The sequence below is a fragment of the Mobula birostris genome, chromosome 8 (assembly GCF_030028105.1).
Source record: "Mobula birostris isolate sMobBir1 chromosome 8, sMobBir1.hap1, whole genome shotgun sequence".
Taxonomy (NCBI): domain Eukaryota; kingdom Metazoa; phylum Chordata; class Chondrichthyes; order Myliobatiformes; family Myliobatidae; genus Mobula; species Mobula birostris.
In genome coordinates, this window is record NC_092377.1 from 62,647,180 (window position 1) to 62,670,824 (window position 23,645).

A 23,645-nucleotide genomic window follows, 5' to 3' on the forward strand; every position below is an offset into this window, starting at 1 on the left:
GCCTCACGCATTTTTAGATCAAACAGTTCTTTGTAAGGACTCAAACCATCCTGCATATACGCCCTAAACCAACGTACTCTTTCAAAATTAAAGTCGTACTTTATCATTGCAGCGAAAATCTCACGCATTTGCTTCACATTCAGTTCCTGGACGACTTCACTTTCGGTCCGTTTGCTACTGTATTCGGTTTCAATTGTTATCCTTTCCTCATGCAATTGCATCAGCTCTTGGTCATGGGAAGCTAAAACCTCTTCAACATCATCTTCGTCAACTTCCACAAGCCAAACTCACTTTGTCCTTACTTCATTTACCACGATCAAAACGCTTAATTATGTCTAGTTTTACACCAAGTGTAACACCCTTACGAGCTCTTTCAGGCTTTTCCGATACCTTAGAACTCATCTTGCTAACGGATGCTCACAGGCACATGTTTAAGCAATGCCGGCTAGAATGCAGTTCCGAATCCGGGTGAGGAGCGGCTGCTCGGGGCGCGCGCTGCTTTTTTTTTTCGCGCTCTGCCTTTTCTCGTAACAGTGAGGTTTCGTAAAGCAAACGTTCAAAAAGCGGGGGACACCTGTACTTGTTCATAAATGTTATATAATCACTTACGTAGGTGTAATTGCTCAGTAAATTTTACAGTAATTGTCCTATAGCTGATTCTGTATTTTTCTAAAATCTTCTCAGATTTTCTACAGGTGCCACACCACTTGAATCTAGCTATTTTATAGGTTGACTGTGATCATTGGAATATTTATCTGTGGTCTGAATAAGAGACAACCACAACTTCTTTTCATGTCTTTTCTTTGTTCGTTCTTTGTTCTGGTAACAATTAACAAAATGTAAGCACCAAGTTTTAGACCCCGTTTTTGACTTCCAAAGAACCTCAGGATTAATATCATCAGACCTAACATTTTTATTTCCCTGAAAATCATTAGTTTATCAGATGGTTTTATATGATAATTAAGCAGCTCTACCATTTACTAAGAACAGTATTTTAAAACGCTTCATAAAATTGTTAATCAGATTCTAAATGCCACAGAAGGGATCGGAAAATGTGTCTGCAGATTACTTGTAAAAGTGTGAATAGGCAAGTGCAGAAATGAGACAGTGAACAGTGAATCAACATGAAAGTAGGATACTCAGCCAAGAGAATATGGGATACCCCAGTGTGAAAGGTGGGAATAGAAGCAAGTCCTGTGCAAAATAATGGAATCAATGTATCTGGGTAGTCAGAACTCAAGTAGTATGTGTTTCTTTAATCTAAAAATGGAAACAGGGAAGTCAGAGGGGAAGAGTCAAAAATAGGACAAAAAAGGCAAACCATTGAGGCAAAATTGACAAAGTTCTCGAGTATAGGGCAAGAGCATATTTCAGAAAAAAAGCGATGGTGGGAACTGGAAAAAAAGCAATTTCCATTGTCAAATGTCTGTCAAGGATACCATGGATGAGGTACAATGTAAAAAGAGACTTTAATTCCCCATCTTGATTAAAAAAGAAAGCAGCAGGCAGAATATTATTAAATGTCGTGAACCAGAACAGTTCCTATTTATAGATCTTGGTAGGATTTGATTGAATTAGATTATCTCAGTTTGCAGCAACATATTAAAATGCATGAAAAAAAATCCAGTAAAGGCATAGAAGGTAAAGCGTCAATGCTGGACAACAAGGTCATGTACTGGGTTAGTTGACGAAGGTATCGATAAATCAGTGTTCATGCTCTGAAAAGCAGAGGCTTGCTTGTTAATCAATAACTCCATGGTTCTTGTCAACACACACAAAATGCTGGAGGAACTCAGCAGGCCAGGCAGCATCGATGGAAAAAAGTACAGTCGATATTTCGGGCAGAGACTCTTCTTTGTCAACAGGTTTAATGACAATTTCAGGGATAGACTTGGGAGAGAAGTGTCCTGTAAGCTCAGAGGAAGATAGGGACTTAACACCATCTGGATGATACAAGTTTCCAATCTATTCCAATTCTTTTGAGAAACTGCTGGCAAAGAGCAACAAGAAGTTACTATTATTTAGGCTGACAGTGCCAGTTCAGAATAGGACAGCTAGCACTTTTGTCTAGTTTCCGGCTAGGCATGTACTGGAACTTACTTGTTGGAAATTTTCAAAATGTGAAGTATTTTAGAATAACTAAAATAAAGAAGGGGTTAGTACATTTCAGAGATGAAATAGGAGGGCATTGCAGAGCTGGCTTGTGGGGGGGGGCGAGTTGGAGAGCTGTAGTGAAGGAATTGTGTGTGTGTGTGTGTGTGTGTTCTTTAGTTCGCATGTAATTTAATATTTAATGGGTTAATTAAATTGCCTCCTTAAAATATAAAATGTTAAGGAGCTGTATGAAAGCAGAATAGTAGGTTACTACAAATCATAATAAATTGTGCTGAAAAGCAGTAAAATACAAAAAAAAGATGTTGTTCAGATCATTATGGGCAGCTTTTTCTGAGACAGTAGGAAGTCACATTATTTCATTCCCAAATGCAAAATCAAGCCAATCAGATTTATACAAAATAAACATTATTTACCGTTGATGCTCTTCTTATTCTCCTGTTAGGTTTCCCTAAGGCCTCAATAATTTCGAGCGCATACAAAAGCTTATGAGGGCTTTTTATTCGAAGCAAGTCCTTCCAACAATGTCCATCATTACCCTTCAAGAAAACACAACAGAAGAATATCAATCATAATAACATTTACAATCATGAATGAATGGCATAAAATTCAGAAAACTGAATCCAGTGAGGTATAGTTAACCTATATTTAGCCTTTAGTGATACTGTGGGTTAGCATAGACAATGGCAAACATAATTTTCATTTAATTAAATTGCTACAATCCAACCTCATCCTTAACTCTAGGATTTAAAAAAACTACTTTTCATTAGCTAAATAAATTCATCATTACTTAGATTGTAAGCAAACTATTCACTAGGTTTAACTCACATACCAAACTTCTAAAATTAACAATTAGATCAGTAGTTAAGTTACACACACTGGGGTGATTTATTAACCATATTATAGGCAGATGAAATTTTCATTCTCTAAAGGACACTAGTAAACCAGCTGGATTTTTAATGAATACATAGATACAATACATTCCTCTAAAGAATTATTTCAAGAAGAACATGCCTTTCAAAGATCAGACAGAAGGGGCAAACCATTTTGTAAGTGTTACCTTTTCCCTTGACTGTCTGAGATCCCTCCCAAATCTCACAATTATCAGATATAATGGATGAAACCAAAATTTATAAATATGCACAAAAAGGTAGAGGGGATAAGAAATAGCCTCTTCATTATCAGGTCAGGCATCAATATTATAAACCAAAATGCCAATGTTTCATGTGGAGCATTAACATTCACATGTTTTTGTCTTAGTAACTTTGCAACTCATTATAACAATGCCATCATATTCATAAAAATTACATGTTGAAGCATTAAAACCACTAAAGAAAAAATCTTATTATAATTTGAAACCAATAGTTTAAAAAATACAGAAATAAGGGTAGCAAGTTAAGTCTTTGAGACTAATCCATACCTTCCCCCATTTAACATTACCAAGATCATTTAAATATTTTTTAAACCAATCTTAGATTTAAAATTAAAAGCTGACAAAGTATGAACAGTAGTCCATCAAGTACAACTACTACCTCATGTGGAAAATGTTCAGTACCACAAATTATTTTTGATCGCTTTTCACAGATCATCTGTCATTTTACCTATCAACTGATTTATCCTATTTATTACTGAGAATCTCAAAACTCATCAAGTTGGCTTGGCTAAATCTATAATCTCAGTAGTTGTGTAGTGCATCTTACTTTTAAATGTTTCATAGAAGCACAACTTCATATTATGACTGTTATTTGATAAATGCCCATTCACTCTTCAACTAGTAACTAAATCTATCTCCTTAATAAATATTTGAGCATAGTTCCTTTTGATGGCAATATTGATATCCTGCTTTCATAAACATGCACCAGCCTGATATAATTCATTGTAAAGTTTCAAAGTAAGAGGAAATATACAACATCTGCCTCACCTGTTCATCGGAGATATTTTGAAAAGCTTGTAGCATGTTTGGACAGGTAGGAAGAAGCATTAACAGTTCCCAAACACGCCTTGACAGGTTTTCAGCATGAAGATGCAATTCTTCACAGCGTACAGTCTGCATACAGCATTAGAAGTAAAAATTAATATTGTAAATGCAACATTCAAGAGAAAATAGCAATCCATAAATCTAAATCTATAACCTTATTCACAAATTAGAAAATCCCAATGTTGTCATGAATTCTAAAATCTCATAAATCCTAATTGATAGACTATGGGGAAAATATTCAAGAACTATTCATTTTGATGCCCAATCTAACAAAGAGCTTATTTATTCCTTTTCAGTCCAGCAATTTCTATGGCTCAGGATGATGCTTACATTTCTTTGCCACATTGAAATACAAAATGTTCAATGAACTTTAAAATAGTTTCATTGAAATGAAAACATTCTTCAACAAAACATAACAATATGTGATTCTAACCCAAACAAATCAAAACATTTCATGATGCACATGGGAAAAACTTCAGCCAATCATTTATGCTCCCAGAAATTTAATCTGTATGTTATGGATTATTTAATTCACACTATTCTTTCTGTTTCTCATAGACGTAGCTAAATCATGTGGTAGACTGAGATCCAGATTATGTTACTATAAGAATTGTAACTATCTCTAACATAGGGTCAGCAATTGGAATAATGCAAATAGCTACTGAGCAGTATATTAGAACATTTGGAGATATGTGTCACACATCCATCAGCAAATATCTTCAGCAAAGCAAGCAACTGATCTACACTGAGAACTTCTATGCTGACTGTTCTTTGAAGAGCATCTGTGGAGAGCATTCTGAAATGCTGCATCACTGTCTGGTATAGAGGGGCTACTGCACAGGACCGAAAGAAGCTGCAGAAGGTTGTAAATCTAGTCAGCTCCATCTTGAGTAATAGCCTACAAAGTACCCAGGACATAGTGTCTCAGAAATGCAGCATCCGTTATTAAGGACCTCCAGCATCCAGGGCATGCCCCTTTCTCACTGCTACCATCAGGTAGGAGCTACAGAAGCCTGAAAGCACACACTCAGTGATTCAGGAACAGCTCCTTCCCCTCGGACTTCTAATTCCTAAATTGAATCTTTGGACACTACCCCACTTTTTAAAAAAAATATACAGTATTTCTACTTTTGCACATTTTTGAAAATCTATTCAATATACGCAATTGATTTACTTATTTCTTTTTATATTTAACATTATTATTATTTTCTTTGCTAGATTATGTATTGTATTGAACTGCTGCTGCTAAGTTAACAAATTTCATGTCACATGCCGGTGATAATAAACCTGATTGTGAAGAGATAGCCTATTGGCTAACAGGTACCATAATGGTGTTATTAGCTCAGATAATGGTGTCAGATGGCCAACATATAACAAATTTTTCATGCAATTTCATTAAAACTTAACTTTTTTGTGAGCTGGTATAAATTTGTTTAATCTTTTTGATTCTGATTGTAAGTTTACTGCATTGCTCCTCAGACTACTCATGACAAATAAAGACACAAATTGGTAATTTTCTGTTTATGTGATTTGGCTTTGCACGTACATAACAACTGCACTTCAAAAACTAATAAAGACACTCAAATTTTCCCCTTTCTTAAAGCTTTTTGTAACTGTCTCATCAAAATGATGCCAGCACTTTTTGAGAGCAGGTTCTTTAGATAGACTGGTCACACTACATAAGACCAGTAACCATGAGTTCTGGATAGCCATCTCAAATGCCATCTATGGATTCACCGATTACACAACTGTTGTTGGCAGATTCTCAGGTGGTGGTGAGTAGGCGTACAGTACTGCGAAAGATCAGCTAGTTGAGTGGTGTCACAACAACCACCTTGCACACAATGTCAGTAAGACTACTGTGGACTTCAGGAAGGGGGAGTTGAGAGAACATATACCTCATCAAGGGGCCATCGGTGGAAGGGGTGAGCAGTGGAAAGGGTGAGCGGTGGAAGGGGTCATCGGTGGAAGGAGTGAGCAGCTTCCAAGTTCCTGGGTGCCAACATCACTGAAACTCTACCTGAGTCCATCACATTGAGCAATTACAAAGAAGGGAGGCCAATGGCTATATTTCATTAGGAGTTTGGGGAGATTTGATATGCCATCAAAGACACTAGCATGTTTCAGCAGATGTACCTTTAAGGGCACGCTGACTGGTTGCATTTTCATCTGGTATGGAGATGTCAATGCATGGCAAAAGCTACAGAAAGCTGTAAACTCAGCTTGCTCCATCATGGGCACTAGCCTCCTCCACACCTTCAAAGGTGATGCCTCAAGAAGATGGCATCGATCATTAAGGGCCCTTATAATCCAGGACATGCCCCCTTCTCACCACTACCATCAGGGAAGAGATACAGGAGGCTGAAGACACACACTCAATGTTTTAGGAACATCATCTTCCCCTCAGCTAACAGATTTCTCGACAGCCTATGAACACTACCTCACTGTGTTGCTCTCTTTCCACACTATTTTTTATATTGCTTATTGGAACTTACAGTAATTTTTTTGAATTACACTGTACTGCTGCTGCAAAACAACAAATTTCATGACATACGCCAGTAAAAATAAACCTGCCTCTAATTTTGATTCCAAACGTTTTGGAAGTTAAAGTCTGCATAGCTCATAGAGTTCCTTCTTTCTATAGCACTACAAGATTAAAGGCAAGTCTAAATAAGTTCTCAAAATGACGAGAACGTTTGCACATAGACATGTATGTATAAATACAAACACACACATAGTTACGCCCAATACAGCAATCAGAGCTGAAGGCTTCTCAATGCACAGGATGGATCGAACTGCTGATTTGGAAAAAGCAAAAGGTGGAGGTGAATGTTTCATGATAAACTCTCTATGGCAGTTTTGTCATACTAGTGATCCCCCACCTTGAACACTTAACAATCAAATGCCAACCCCTCCAGTTACCAAGAGAGTTCTCCTCTGTGATCCTGACTACAGATTACATAGCAACAGCAGCTGACTATAATCAAGAACTTGACATACTGTATGATGTTATCACCAAACAAGGAACAGTGCAACCTGAGGCATTTCATATCATATTCAAGGATTTTAATTAAGTTTGTTTGAAGAAATCCCTGTCCAATTACCATCAGCATATAAACTGTAGCACCACAGGCCCCACAAAACCACTCCTATATTAAGATATGAAATGCCTATGGTTCCATGAGCAGACTGCATTTCAGGAAATCTGGTCACTTGGCTGTCCTTCTCCAACCCGTATACAGGCAGAGGCTAAGAGAAAGGCTCCAGAGATTAGGACAACAAAAAAGTGGCTGCAGGAGACAGAGTTGGGCCATGTTCAAGGGTTCATCTGTGAATCTGAATGAATATACAGATGGTTGTCATGAACTTTATAAAACAGTCCAGAAGACCGGGAGGAACAATGAGATCTACAACCTGCAGAGGGCCAGATCAGAAGCATTCAAGTTTGGGGATCAAGAAAGTTACAAGAGGTCCAGGTACAATGTCTGGAAAGCCATCTCACAGGCAAAGTGGCAATTCCAGACTAAACTTGAATGAATGAAAGATGCTCGACCGCTATGGCAGGCCTTGAATGCAATCACCTCTTATGTGAAATCAAGCAACATCGGTGTGAACAGGGCCTTGCTTCCAAATGAGCTCAATGTCTTCTATGCTAACTTTGACAGGCAAAACATGGAGGAACCATCATAAACTCACACAGCCCCTGATGACTCTGTCTCTTCAGTCTTTGAAACCAATGTAAGAGCATACTTCATGAGGGTGAACCCACGCAAACCATTTGGACCAGATGGGATACTTGGCTGAGTACTAAGGCCTATCTGATCAGCTGGCTGGAGTGTTCACTGAGATCTTCAGCCTCTCACTTCAGCAATCTGAGGATGACACCTGCTTCAAGCAGATTTCAATTATATTGATGCCCAAGACGAACATGGTAACCTGCCTCAATAACTGTTGTCCAGTAGCACTTAGATCCATAGTGATGAAGTGTTTTGAGAGGTTGGTGATGAAACAGACAAACTCCTGCCAAAGATTCGACTTCATTCCACTCCAATTTGCCTACTGGCACAACAGCTCCACAACAGAAGCCATTTCATTGGCTCTGGAACATCTGGACAGCAAAGATGCACACATCAGGATGCTCTTTATCAACTACAGCTCAGCATTCAATACCATCATCCCCTCAAAAATAATCAATAACCTTCAAGACCTTGGCCTCCATACCTTCTTGTGCAATTAGATCCTTGTCTTCCTCACTTACAGACTCCTATCAGTTCGGACTGGCAACAACATCTTCTCCACAATCTCATCAGCACAGGTCCACCACAAGCCTGTGCACTTAGCCCCTTGCTCTATTCGCTTTATACCTATGACTGTGTGGCGAAGCACAACTCCAAAGCCATATCTAAGCTTGCTAACGACACCACTGTCATAGTCCAAACCAAAGGCGGTGACGAATCAACATATAGGAGGGAGATTGAAAACCTGGTTGGTGTTGTGCCACAACAACAACCTCTTACTCAATGTTAGCAAGACCAAGGAGCTAATTAATGACAACAGGAGGAGGAAACCCAAGGTCCAAAAGTCTGTCCGCACTGGGGGATCAAACTTTGAGAGGGTCAGCAACTTTAAGTTCCTCGCCATTATCATTTCAGAGGACCTGTCCTGGGCACAGCATGTAAATACCGTTAAAAAGGAAATACAGCAACACCTCTACTTCCTTAGGAGTTTGTGAAGATTCTGCATGACATCTATAACTGACCAACTTTCATAGATGTGTAATGGGAGGGATACTGACTGGTTGTATCACAGCCTGGTATGAAAACGCCAATGCCCTTGAACAGCAAATCCTACAGAAAGTAGTGGATACGGCCCAGTTTCCCAGGTAAAGCCCTCCCAATCACTGAACACATCTACAGGGAGCGTTGCTGCAAGAAAGCAGCAACCATAATAAGGGACCTCCACCACTCACATCATTCTCTTCTCGCGGCTGCCATCAGAAAGGTGGTACAGGAGCCTCAGGACTTACTCCACCAGGATCAGGAAAGTTATTACATCTCAACCATCAGGGTCTTGAGCCCGAGGGGATCACTTCACTCACCCCATCACTGAACTGTTTCTCACAACCTATGGACTCACTTTTAAGGACTCTTCATCCCATGTTCAATATTTTTGTTGCTTACTTATTATTATTATTATTTTTTCCCCTTCTTCTCTTTGCATAGTCCATTGTCTTTTGCACACTAGTCAGCTGCCCTGTTGAAGCAATCTTACATTGATTCTATTATGGTTATTGCTACGGTGGCATCCATTAATCTCGTGAGACCATAGACCTGCGCCTGGAAAGTCTTGTTTCATGTTGTGCCGTCGCGGTGAGGGGACGCTGGAGTGTCCTCTCCAGGGCGCAGGCCTGGGCGAGGTTGAATGGAAGACCGGCAGTTACCCATGCAGCAAGTCTCCCCTCTCCACGACACCGATGTTGTCCAAAGGGAAGGGCAAGGGCCGATACAGCTTGGCACCAGTGTCGTCACAGGAGTTGCCAGAATGAGGTTGAAGGCAACATCAGACTGCCTTAGGGACTCCAGCTCCAGATTTGTCCTCAAGGCTTACTCCCGAAGCCTTTCCCATGAGTGGGTATGGCCACAAGGTAACAGAGGTTTGAAATCAGAGTTTTCCCTCTCTTAGATGGACTGCCTTCCCAGGCTGACGAGTTTCACCTACCTGAAGCACTGGTTTTAAGTCAGTAGAAACAGTTCCGCCAGGTTTAGAGGCTAAGCCACACGAGAAGGCCAGGAGCTGGACTTGGTTGTCAGAGGGTATTTAAGGCGCATGCCGTGAGGAGCACTTTTAGGTAGTGGGCGCTTGTCCCCACTACCACTCCTCAACTTGACAACCTTTTATTGAGTATGCCCTCAAGAAAATGAATCCTAGGGGCAGGAGGCTGTTGCTGAACAGTTTCTTACTAGCGTCAGTCACGTGCGCTTGCATGGTCATTATGGACACAACACCGTGCTTTGAGAGAACAGTTTTCAAATATCGTCAGTTGTGTGATTCTGTTCAAAAAGCAGCAAATTTTGTTGCTGATAGTTGGTGACAAATAAGCAGTAAGACTATTCAGAACTGTTTTGCTCACTGCGGTTTCAAGCATTCAGGCTTGGAGATACCAGAAATGACCAGGAGTGAAAATGAAACGATTTCACTGCTTCAACAAATTGGAAACTAGAAGACAGTCAATTTGGTTTTGAGAGAGACAGGTCATGCCTCACGAACCTGTTTGAATTCTTTGAGGAAGTAGCAAAATATATTGATTCAGGCAGAGGATATGGTGTGTATAAGTTTTAGTAAGGCATTTGACAAGGTTCCCGTGGTAGGCTCATTCAGAAAGTCAGGAGGCATTATCCAGGAAAACTTGGCTGCCTGAATTCAGAATAGTCTTGCCAACAGAAAGCAGAGGGTGGTAGCAAATGGAGTGTATTCTGTCTGGATGTCGGATGTCGGTTTCACATGAATATGTTCTGGAATCCCTACTCTTTGTGATTTTTATAAATTACCTCAATGGGGAAGTGGAAGGGTGGATCAACAAGTATGCAGGTGACACGAAGGTTGGTGGTTTGTGGATAGTGTAGAACGTTGTCGTAGGTTAAAATACGATGCAGAGCTAAACTAAGAAGTGACAGATGGAGCTCAATCCAGAAAAGTGTGTTGTGATTCACTCTGGAAGGTCAAACTTGAAGGCAGAGTACAAGGTTAATGGTAGAATTCTTAACAGAATGGAGGAACAGAGGGATCTTGGAGCTCACTTCAAGGTTGCAGAGCAGGTTGATATGAAGGTTCAGAGGGCATATGGTATGTTGTCCTTCATTAGTTGGGGGATTGAGTACAAGAGCCATGAGGCAATATTGCTGCTGTTCAAAACTGGTTAGAGCAGACCTGAAGTGTTGTGTTCCATTCTAAGCACCTCATCATAGGAAGCACGTCGAAGTTTTCAAGATGGTGCAGAGGGGATTTATCAGGATGCCGCCTGGATTAGAGAGCATATCTTATGAGGATAGGTTGAATAAGCCAGGGAGTGAAGGAGGATGAGAGATGACTTGATAGAGTTGCATAAAATGGTAAGAGGCCTAGATAGAGTGGACAGCCAATGACATTTTCCCAGGGTGGAAATGCCTTTTATTAGGGGCATAACTTTAAGCTGTTAGGAGGAATATATAGAGGGACTATCAGAGCTCTTTTTTTTGTACCCAGAAAGTAGTAGGTACATGCAACGCATTGTCAGGGATGGTGATAGGGGTGGATACTTTAGGGATATTTAAAAGACTCATAGATAGGCACATGGATGAAAGAAAAATGGGGACTATGTTGGAGGGAAGGGGTTTGATCGATCTTAGAGTAGATTAAGAAGATCAGCTCAACATTGTAGGCCGAAGGGCCTGTACTGTTCTATGTTCTATACAGGATAAAAAAACAGAATTGTAAATAATATTGCAGTACTTGAAAAAACTTGAATTACATTGAGAAAGGAATTAAAATCTCTTTGAAATAATTGATATAGCTCAACGTCAAAGTTCTTAAATCACATCTACACTATAATAATCTAAATAAGGATTTATCTGTTCAAAAACAAAGGAGCTGGTTGTGGACTACAGGAGAAATGGAGACAGGCTAACCCATGTGGATCCGGAGTCGAGAGGGTGAACAGCTTTAAAGTTCCTCTGCATACACATCACCAAGAATCTCACGTAGTCTGTACATACCAGCTGTGTGGTGAAAAAAGCACAACAGTGCCTCCTTCACCTCAGATGGTTGAAGAAGTCTGGCATGAGCCCAAATTCCTCAGGACTTCTTACATGGGCACAACTGAGAGCATCCTGACTGGCTACATCACTACCTGGTCTAGGAACTATACTTTCTTCTGTTGCAGGACTCTGCAGAGAGCCCAGCACATCTGTGTATGTGAACTTCTCATTATTCAGGACATTTATAGAGATAGGTGCATAAAAAGGGCCTGAGGGATCATTGGGGACCCGAGTCAACCCAACCACAAACTGTTCCAGCTGCTTCCATCTGGGAAAAGATACTACAGCATAAAAACCAGGACCAACAGGCTCCAGGACAGCATCTTCCACCAGGCCATCAGACTGATTAATTTACGCTGATACAATTGTAATTCTATGCTATATTGACTGTCCTGCTGCACATACTATTTATTACAAATTACTATAAATTGCACATTCAGACAGAGACGTAACATAAAGATTTTTACTCTTCATGTATGTGAAAGATGTAAGAAATAAAGTCAATTCAATTCAAAGATCAACTAAATCTGAACCAAGTTGCAAATATGCCTGAAAGTAATACAATAAATCAAAGTCAATTTGATCAACCACCCTTGATTGAATACAATGGTGCAAATTAATCACCAGAAAGCCAATTCACATGCTTCCAGCAATGAGGATCCAAAGGCCAATTTATTTTAATCACTTGAGGAACAACAAACATATATGTCTCTCTCTCTCTCATCATATTTAAACTCCCAAACAGGGGCTCCCATCCTCTTTTATGCCATGAAGTCCTACCAAGTGGTCTGTGGACCCCAGGTTGCAAACCCCTATTCCCAAAAATCAAATCTCATATGGCTACATATGGAAAATAAATTTCTGTAAACAAAGGAAGCTATCTTGTTCTTAAATTGGAACTGTTACAGACTAAAATACTCAGACTTCCCCAGTTGTTGCAAAATGAAAAAGCGAAGGATCTGTGATGAACAAGGAAATAAAAGCTGTAAGTGACACAACACGGCATTGCAACAAAACATCAGACTTCTGTTAACTAAACAGCTGTGCTAGAATAATATTATGGACAAATGACTAAAACTTGTATTTTTTATTAGGTTAAAAAAAAACTTGTTTTTCTGACTTGGGATTTTACTGCAACAATCTGTAATTGAATTAAGAGAGATCAATCCCTTTGACAGTACAGCCATTTACTACTGAATTCCATATTTTCAGAAGCATATTCTCTCTTAAATTTACTTAAGAGCAAATGACGTGTTTGCCATGTAAGTTTTCAGAGATCAAATTAATCTCTTCTTGGTGAAGATTATAGATACATCCAATTCAGATTGAATGGATTTAATTGTTCAGTAACAGTTCTTCCTCCTCATCAAATCAACCAAACCACATAACCATTATTAAATCTTTTTTATATGAACATCTGATGTCCATGCTACAAAATGACAAATTTAACAAGTGTTACAGACTCCAATATGCAAAGTGTATTTGAAACTTAAATTTAGGCAGATAATTCCGCACTAACCAGGGCAGATCAATATGGGCAAAAAAGAAGTGCAAGGAGCATTGCAGCTTAACTTGATGACTGAAGTGAGTGGGATGTGGTGAAATGTGGATGCAACAAGATGAAGTAGGAATGACGAAAGTGGCTTCCTATGAATGACAATACATCCATTAAGCCAAGCTTTGACAAATGACATCACAACATGCATTATTTATCATAAAGCATACAAAACATTGCTATTATAATGCGAAGTGCAGCTTCAACCTAATATGCTCTGAACCAAGTGCTTGACAATAAATGCCCAAATTAAAAGGTACTCTTCGGTCTAAACATTGAAAACAAAAAGTGAAAATAATTTGAAATAGTTTATTTGAGAGAAAAATTCTTGCTCAAATTATCGATATGTCTAAACATGCTGCTTTTCAATCTCTGACAAAATATAGTTAACACATCCAAAAGGTTTACCTCACTATCTTCCATAGTTTGATCGACTGAAGGTGGTTTAAATGATGCCAGCATCTCAAGCAAGTCAAACAAGGTAGTAAGATGTGGTTCTTGCAGGAGCAAAAGCATTGGAATATTTTCCTTTTGGGGTGGAGGTAGACAAGATGCAGGCAACTGAATGCCATCTCCTTTGCGCTCCCTACGTGGCGCTCCAAGCGATACAAATACCATCTGTAAAAGAAAGTTAGCTACAGTTGAAAAATACCATAAAATCAATCATTGACGAAAAGTAGACTGCAGTATTAGATTACACCCTGCTGAAGGATCTCGGCCCGAAACGTCAACTGTACTCTTTCCCATAGTTGCTGCCTGGCAAGCTGAGTTCCTCCAGCCTTTTGTGTGTGCTGCTTGCACTATTCAGAATCTATGGAACATAGTTTGAAGAACTATGCCAATATTTCAATGACAAAGTACATGGAGAAAAATATAAAACAGAAAAATGGGAGAATGATGTACATCAGCTGAATAATTCATAGGAGTACCAAGCTGAATGTAGTAATCAAAACAGTAAGACAAGTGAAAAGAGATTGAGACGAGGAGGACCAATGTGAGAATTGGGGATAAAAAAGGAAATCTATCCACGAAGACAGAAGGCACTTCTAGAATTTTGCTGCTCTGTGTTTACCTTCACCAAGGATGAGGATACTGCCAAAATATTAAAATAGGATGTATCAGGAATAATGGGTAAAATCTAAGAGGAAGGAGAAACTACAGTAAGGCTCGTCTTCCAAGTTGCAAGGAAGACAATAGACAATAGCTGCAGGAGTAGACCATTCAGCCCTTCGAGCCAGCACCACCATTCACTGTGATCACGGCTGATCATCCACAATCAGTACCTCGTTCCTGCCTTCTCCCCATATCCCTTGACTTCGCTAACATTAAGAGCTCTATCTAACTCTTTCTTGAAAGCATCCAGAGAATTGGCCTCCACTGCCTTCTGAGGCAGAGCATTCCACAGAACCACAACTCTCCGGGTGAAAAAGTTTTTCCTCAACTCCGTTCTAAATGGTCTACCCCTTATTCTCAAATTGTGGCCTCTGGTTCTGGACTCACCCAACATCGGGAACATGTTTCCTGCTTCTAGCGTGTCCAATCCCTTAATAATCTTATATGTTTCAATCAGATCCCCTCTCATCCTTCTAAATTCCAGAGTATACAAGCCCAGTCGCTCCAATCTTTCAACATATGACAGTCCCGCCATCCCGGGAATTAACCTCGTGAACCACCGCTGCACTCCCTCGATAGCAAGACCCTTCCTCAAATTTGGAGAACAAAAATGTACACAATACTCCAGGTGTGGTCTCACCAGGGCCCTGTACAACTGCAGAAGGACCTCTTTGCTCCTATACTCAACTCCCCTTGTTATGAAGGCCAACATGCCATTAGCTTTCTTCACTGCCTGCTGTACCTGCATGCTTACTTTCAGTGACTGATGAACAAGGACACCTAGATCTCGTCGTACTTCCCCTTTTCCTGACTTGACACCATTCAAATAGTAATCTGCCTTCCTGTTCTTACCACCAAAGTGGATAACCTCACATTTATCCACATTAAACTGCATCTGCCATGCATCTGCCCCTCACCCAACCTGTCCAAGTCATCCTGTATTATCTCAACATCCTCTGCACGTTTCACACTGCCACCCAGCTTTGTGTCATCCGCAAATTTGCTAATGTTACTTTTAATCCCTTCATCTAAATCATTAATGTGTATTATAATAGCTGCGGTCCCACCACTGAGCCTTGTGGTACCCCACTAGTCACTGCCTGCCATTCTGAAAGGGACCCGTTAATTCCTACTCTTTGTTTCCTGTCTGCCAACCAATTTACGATCCATGTCAGTACCCTACCCCCAATACCATGTGCTCTAATTTTGCCTACTAATCTCCTATGCGGGACCTTATCAAAGGCTTTCTGAAAGTCCAGGTACGCTACATCCACTGGCTCTCCCTTGTCCATTTTCATAGTTACATCCTCAAAAAATTCCAGAAGATTAGTCAAGCATGATTTCCCCTTCGTAAATCCATGCTGACTCGGACTGAACCTGTTACTGCTATACAAATATGCTGCTATTTCATCCTTTATAATTGACTCCAGCATCTTCCCCACCACTGATATCAGGCTAACTGTTCTATAATTCCCTATTTTCTCTCTCCCTCCTTTGTTAAAAAGTGGGATAACATGAGCTACCCTCCAGTACTCAGGAACTGATCCTGAACCTATAGGACATTGGAAAATTATTACCAATGTATCCACGATTTCTAGAGCCACCTCCTTAAGTACCCTGGGGTGCAGACCATCAGGCCTTGGGGATTTATCAGCCTTCCGTCCCATCAGTCTATCCAACACCATTTTCAGCCTAATGTGAATCTCCTTCAGTTCCTCCGTTACCCTAGGTCCTCTGGCCACTATTACATCTGGGAGATTATTTGTGTCTTCCCTAGTGAAGACAGATCCAAAGTACCTGTTCAACTCATCTGCCATTTCCTTGTTCCCCATAGTAACTTCACCCGTTTCTGTCTTCAAGGGCCCAACTTTCGTCTTAACTAATTTTTTCCTCTTCACTTAACTAAAGAAGCTTTTACTATCCTCCTTTATATTCTTGGCTAGCTTGCCTTCATATCTCATCTTTTCTCCCTGTATTGCCTTTTTAGTTATCCTCTGTTGCTCTTTAAAAGTTTCCCAATCCTCTGGCTTCCCACTCATCTTTGCTATGTTATACTTCCTCTCTTTTATTTTTATACTGTCCTTGACTTCCCTTGTCAGCCACGGTCACCCCTTACTCCTCTTAGAATCTTTCTTCTTCTTTGGAATGAACTGATCCTGCACGTTCTGTATTATTCCCAGAAACACCTGCCATTGTTGTTCCACTGTCATCCCTGCTAAGGTGCCTTTCCAGTCAACTTTTGCTAGCTCCTCCCTCATGGCTCCATAGTCCCTTTTGTTCAACTGTAATACTGACACTTCAGATTTTCCCTTCTCCCTCTTAAATTGTAGATTAAAACTTACCATACTATGGTCACTACCTCCTAATGGCTCCTTTACCTCGAGTTCCCTTATCAAATCCGGTTCATTACACAACACTAAATCCAGAACTGCCTTCTCCCTGGTAGATTCCAGTACAAGCTGCTCTGAGAATCCATCTCGGAGGCACTCCACAAACTCCCTTTCTTGGGGTCCAGTACCAACCTGATTTTCCCTGTCTACCTGCGTGTTAAAATCCCCCATAACAACTGTAGCATTACCTTTGCAACATGCCAATTTTAACTCTTGATTCAACTTGCACCCTATATCCAGGCTACTGTTTGGTGGCCTGTAGATAGCTCCCATTAGGGTCTTTTTGCCCTTACAATTTCTCAGTTCTATCCATACTAACTCTACATCTCCTGATTCTATGTTGCCCCCTGCAAGGGACTGAATTTCATTCCTCACCACAGAGCCACCCCACCCCCTCTGCCCACCTATCTGTCCTTTCGATAGGTGCTCCTTTTGAGATGCAGAGAACTGCAAGGCTGCTACAGGGTAATTAAATTAATCTGTCAGAAAGAAACTTCTAAAGAAAAGGAATCAAGTTTAAAAAAAACAGAAATATTCTGAGCTGACACAGACAGCCAGCAAGGATTTCAGGCAAATAACTAACTTGACTAATTTTTTTTAAAACAGAAATTAATGGAGAGAGTGCAATAGATGTTCTTGGGGATTACAAGGCGGCATTTGATGAAGTCAGGCATAAAAAAATTATTGTTTTTCAGAATACATAATGGTAGGTATGGCAATCCCAAGATCAATGCCTTAATGACTTTGACTTGGTTTGAAAAAATTCTAAATACAGTATATGATATAAACAAGGCAGCATGCAAATTGCGAGAAGGAAAGTAGGGGACTGCAAGTTGGTCACAGAATAGCAAAAGATTGGCTAACTGGCAGGAGGAAAGGAGTGGGAGTAAAGAGGGCCTTTTCTGGTTGGCTGCCAGTGACCATGTTGGGACCACCTCTCTTCACATTATATGTCAATGATCTGGATAACGGAATTAATGGCTTTGTGGCCAAATTTCCAGATGATACAAAGATAGGTGGAGGAGCAGGTATAGATAGAGATCCTCTGTGGGTTACAGCTGGGTTTCATTCCTGTGAGCTGTTCATAACCCGGACAGTTTGCAAGTCAGAAGTGCAGCCACAAACCATATTTCCAGATGCAAGAAAATCCTACAGCCACACAGCAGTTAGCAAATCCATTTACCGGTGGCCTGAACACTAGTTTGTATGCATGGGCTATATACAAGCCAGGCATTCATATCCTGGAGATGTCCTCCACAAGCAGGAGTAGGCCACTGGGCCACTCAAGCCTGGCCAGTCATCCAATATAGTCATGACTGATCTATGACAGGTTCAAATCTTTTTGTGCCAATTCCCCATAATTTTGTTAAAAAATTTTAAAACCTAAGTAGATATGATTGGAACTTACATGTAAAGGAAACAAGAGTTTGTCAGGGCTTTCAAAAAGAAGTTAATAATCACCTGAGAGAGAACGTGCATGGATTTGGGTAAAGAGCGGGAGGACAGAACCTACAGCAGGGGTTGGCAACTCTTTTGCCTCTGTTGGCCGGATCGCGTATCAATGAGCAGACGGTGGGCCAGATAATTGCTATAAAAATACTTGAAATATTGGAATTATCCATTTAAATACATCTAGTTATGTTTTGCCTCCAATTAATGAATAACGCATGCTAGAAAATCATTTGTGCTTAACCAAGGTTGCCAATTAGTAATCAAAGAACTCAGTTTAGTTGCAATTTATCTCAATCAAGGCATCTTTTGAATCTATTAAAAGGACACAAATTCCTATGAAGGTCAGTGTTTGTCCTTCATAGGAATTAATTGAATAAACCCTTCAAACATTTGAAAAGTTGATGTCACTCTGCACACAAACACTGCAAGTTGAGCACTGTATCTCAAGTCGGTACTCTCATCAAACGCAACCGAAAAAAATTGCAATTCTTTGCAGGTATCCCTTAAACAACTTTTAACATCTGCTGACATTTCTTCAACTTGCCGTGTGATCGTTCTTGCTGACAGGCTGATAGATGCAAATAAAGATTTCTTTTCAGGACAAACAATATCCACCACAGCCAGTAAACATTCCTTGACAAACTCTCCATCTGTAAAAGGCTTCAACCTATCTACAGTACGTTTTGAGACTTCGTAGCTGGCACAAGTATTTCCTTCATTGTTACATACCTCATGGATATCTTGTGAGGATGATGTAATGGTCTTGCGGAGGTCACATGATGTAATTTTCCCGCTGATGTGAGGTCACGTGATGACCTGTTCTCACCAGGTATATAAGGGTAGACCCCGGTGATGCAGTTAGTTTTCAGTTAGATCGTCAGTCAGATACTCTGCTATGCTGCGTATTAGTCTCATGACGCAGTATAGTTTTAAAACGGAGTTTTACTTTCTATTGTAAGGTACAGAAGTGTTGGGCCGGTAGTTTCACCAATCGCTGCCAGGTTTGCTGATGTATCTTTTCAGTAGTATTGGAGAGTGAAGACGGGAACCTGAAGGAGTCATTCGGCGGTTTTAGAGAGGATCGACCATTACTGAATTCATTCAAGTAAGAGTGATCTGCATGAGATAACCTCTGCTAAAAGCAGCAGAAAAGGTTGTGCAGTATCTAGAGGAGAAAGGTCAGTGCTTTTAAACCGTTTTATTTCCGTCGTCGTGAATACTGCGGACAAGGCAGGTTCCAGCTGGGATCGGCAGTAACGTTGTGTCTTCGAGGAATTCTTTACTTCAGGGAAGTCTCTCCTCATTGACTGCATAACTCTCTTGGACTTTCAAATTTACCATTCTAAGAACTGTGTTCGAATTTACCACTTTAAGAACTGGTTTCGCCTTTACCCTTTTAAGAACTGTTCCAGAGTTGCCGTATAGCAGTTAACTTCCGGTTAAGTTAGTCGTTTAAATTCATTTCGCTATTTTTGAGCAAAGTTTAATAAATGTTTGTTTGTTTTCATAAAACCTGACTCAATTCTATATTCATTGTTGCCGGTCACGTGACATCATTTTCACTGCTTTTCTTGGCAAAAAATGATGTTTGTTTTCCAAAACTAGCCTTCATTTGCTCAACTTCATCCTTCCTTGCTTGCCCAGTAAACTTGTTAAAATTCCCACTATGGCGGGTCTCGTAATGTCGCCTGATATTTGCCACCTTCTTCACAGCAACATTTTCTAGGCAAATGAGATAAACTGGTTTCCCAGCTTGCTCGATGAAGAAATAATCTAGTGTCCAAGTGTCTTGGAAATTTTGGCACTCAGTGTCGACCTTCCTGCGTTTTGCATTCATTGCCATTAGAATTGTTTTCTTCGATTTTATTTCAAAACGCGAATTATTCAACAAGTATCGTAGCACATGTAAATATCTGGATATTTAGTGTGGATTTCTTGATAAAATACAGTGACGCTGTTTCTGTTTACAAATTTGAACGATCCCATCTGAAAACCTGCGTGTGCACGGACAGTATCTAATACATATTAATAGGGTAGTCTGCCTTCCTGTCATTTGTATATACCAGTGTTGTTTGGAACAAAACGGAACCTGGGACCAGTGTAACAAGACGCCATGCATGTCCATCAGTGTGGTCACGTGAAACACTCAGAATAAGGAAAAACAAAAAAAATCGCTCGTGGGCTGGTCAAAATACCTTCGCGGGCCTACCCCTGACCCATAAGATTGTTCTACATACAAGGAATTTAGAGAGAATGAAGGTACCAAATGTCTCCTCCTGTGCCTTAATAATGCTTAATCCCACTATCTTTAAATTTAATGACTGTGAAAAATTAACATTTCAAGTACCTGCATATCCTTAAATCCAAGTTCATTCAGTGTTTTCTCATCATAATCGGTGGTGAGTTCATGTCCTGAGGAAATCATTCTCACAGGTCCCATAAGACCTCCTGAACAACAAACACAGAAATTTTAAGTCAATGTGTTTGACATTTTGACAGCAATAGTTGAGCCAAATCAGCAGCCAAATTCAATCAAATGGAAGTAGCTTGCAAAGAATGAAGGCAGAAGATATGAAAATAATCTTTGTTGTTCTATGGTATTTGCCAACTTGTCCTTATTACCATCAAGTGACGCAGTTGAAAGATATGGCCTAAAGAAAACAAACTTCATTTATGTTCACAAACAAAGAAAAATTAAACTTAGTTCAGAAAGCACTAAGCTACAACAATACTTAGTTATTTAAACAAGCCTATGGATCCATAAGAAGATTAAACTGAAAATCCATGCTCACTAAAACTATTATTATCCAGATATACAAGAAGACAGAATACCAAGAATTTGTCTTAAGGCAGCTACTAAAAAATTGCTTCTTAGCACAAATATAAACCTTACATTTTATTGTTTGCATTGTAAGATGCAGAATTAAAATACCTTTATTTAAACTGTGCTCCTGATTGCATGAGAGCGTAAAAGATAGAAGCAGAATTATGCCATTCAGACATCAAGATAGCTCCGCCATTTGACCTTGTCTGATCCATTTTCCCTCTCAACCCCACTTTCCTGCCTTTTCCTCGTAAGCTTTCACACCCTCACTAATCAAGAACCTATCAACTTCCGCCTTAAATACACCCAATGACCTGGTCTCCACAGCCACATGTGGCAACAAATTCCACATACCCACCACCGTCTAGCAAAAGAAATTCTTCATCTCCATTCTAAATGTACGTTCCTCTCTTCTGAGGTTGTGCCCACTGATCCTCAACTCCTCTCACAATAGGAAACAACTTCTCCACATGCACTCGATCTAGGCCTTTCAACATTCAATAGATTTCAATGAGATTCCCACCCCTCCATTCTTCAAAATTACAGTGGGTACAGGGCCAGGGCCATCAAACACTCCTCATACAATAACTCTTCCATTCACCGCCCCTCCACTAATATTTGTATCGTCTGCAAATTGGTCACAAAGCCATCAATTCTGTCATCCGAATCATTGACATATAATGTAAAAAGAAGTGGTCCCAAAACAGACCTCTGTGGGGCACACTCATCACCGGTAGCCAACCAGAAAAGGCTCCCTTTATTCCCACTCTTTGTTTCCTGTCAATTAGCTAATCATCTATCCATGCTATTATCTTTTCTGTAATAGCATAAGCTCTTATCTTGTTAAGCAGCCTCATGTGTGCCTTCAGAAAATCCAAGTACACAACATCCACCGATTCTCCTTTGTTTATCTTGCTTGTTATTTCCTCTTCTCCTTTGTTTATCCTGCTTGTTATTTCCTCAAAGAATTCCAAAAGATTTGGCAGGCAAGATTTTCCCTTCAGGAAACCATGATGACTTTGACTATTTTATCATGTGACTTCAAGCATCCTAAGACGTCATCCTTAGTAATCGACTCCAATATCTTCCCAACCACTGACATCAAGCTAACTGGCCTCTAATTATCTTGCTTCTGTCTCCCTCCCTTCTTAATGAGTGGAAGACATTTCCAATTTTCTAGTCCTCCAGAACCATGACAGAATTTATTGATTCTTGAAAGATCATTATTAATGCCTCCACAATCTCCCCAGACACCACCTTCAGAATGCTGGGGTATAGACCATCTGATCCAGGTGATTCATCTAACCTCAGACCTTTTAGCTTCCAGAGCCCTTTCTCCCTAGTAATAGCACCTACACTCACTCCTGCCCCCAGTCACTCTTGAACTTCCAACATACTACTTGTATCTTCAACAGTGAAGACAGATGCAAAATACTTTGTAGTTAGCCCACACCTTGTCCCCCATTACTACCTCTCCAGCCTCATTTTCCAGCAGTCCGATATCAACTTTCACCTCTCTTTTTCTCTTTATATATCTGAAAAAAACTTTGCGTATCCTATTTTATATTATTGGCTAACTTACTTTCATGTTTCATCTTTTCCCTCCTTATGGCTTTTTAGTTGCCTTTTATTGGTTTTTAAAAGCTTCCGAATCCTCTAACTTTCCACTAATTTTTGCTTTATTACATGCTTTTATGTTGCTTTTGATTTCCCTTGTCAGCCATGGTTACGTCATCCTGCCTTAATACTTCTTCTTTGGGATATATCTATTCTGCACCTTCCAAATTTCTCCCCAAAACATCAGCCATTGCTGTTCTGCCATCATCTTTGCTAATGCTCCCTTCCAATCAACTTTGGCCAGCGTCTCTCTCATGCTTAATTCCCTTTACTCCACTGTAATACCGATACATATTATTTTAGCTCCTCCCTCTCAAATTGGAGAATGAATTCTATCATATTATGATCACTGCCTCTTAAGGGTTCTATTACCTTAAACTCCCTCATCAAATCTGGTTCATTACACAACACTCAATCCAGAATAACTCTAGCAGAATTCTCTAGAGGGCTCTAAAAAGTCATCTCATAGTCTTTTTTACAAATCCTCTCTTTCAGGATTCAGCATCAATCTGATTTTCCCAATCTATCTGCATATTGAGACATCCATGACTATCATTGCCCTTTTGACATGCATTTTCTAACTCCTGCTGTAATTTGTAGCCCACATCCTGGTTACTGTTCGGAAGCCTGTTAAAAAAAAACTCCTGTTTTTTAACCCTTGCAGTTTCTTAACTCTATCCACAAGGATTCTACATTTTCCGATTCTATGTTACCTCTAAGGATTTAATTTAATTTTTTTTAACCAACAGACCCCTCTGCCGTCTGCCTGTCCTTTTGATACAATATGCATCTGTGGATATTAACCTCCCAA

The 23,645-nt window shown here is 40.0% G+C and overlaps 1 protein-coding gene across 10 annotated transcripts in view; it reads right to left on the reverse strand.

The window, feature by feature from the left end:
* Nucleotides 1-23,645, reverse strand: part of usp34 (ubiquitin specific peptidase 34) — a 298,533-nt gene that overhangs the window by 123,753 nt on the left and 151,135 nt on the right. For all 10 annotated transcript variants that reach the window (XM_072265297.1, XM_072265294.1, XM_072265289.1 and 7 more), the window contains exons 27-30: nt 20,741-20,841; nt 13,847-14,056; nt 4,034-4,159; nt 2,529-2,651 (exon numbers count right to left, since the gene is read on the reverse strand). In XM_072265297.1, coding sequence (XP_072121398.1) covers nt 2,529-2,651; nt 4,034-4,159; nt 13,847-14,056; nt 20,741-20,841 — 560 coding nt within the window. The remainder of the gene's footprint in view (nt 1-2,528; nt 2,652-4,033; nt 4,160-13,846; nt 14,057-20,740; nt 20,842-23,645) is intronic.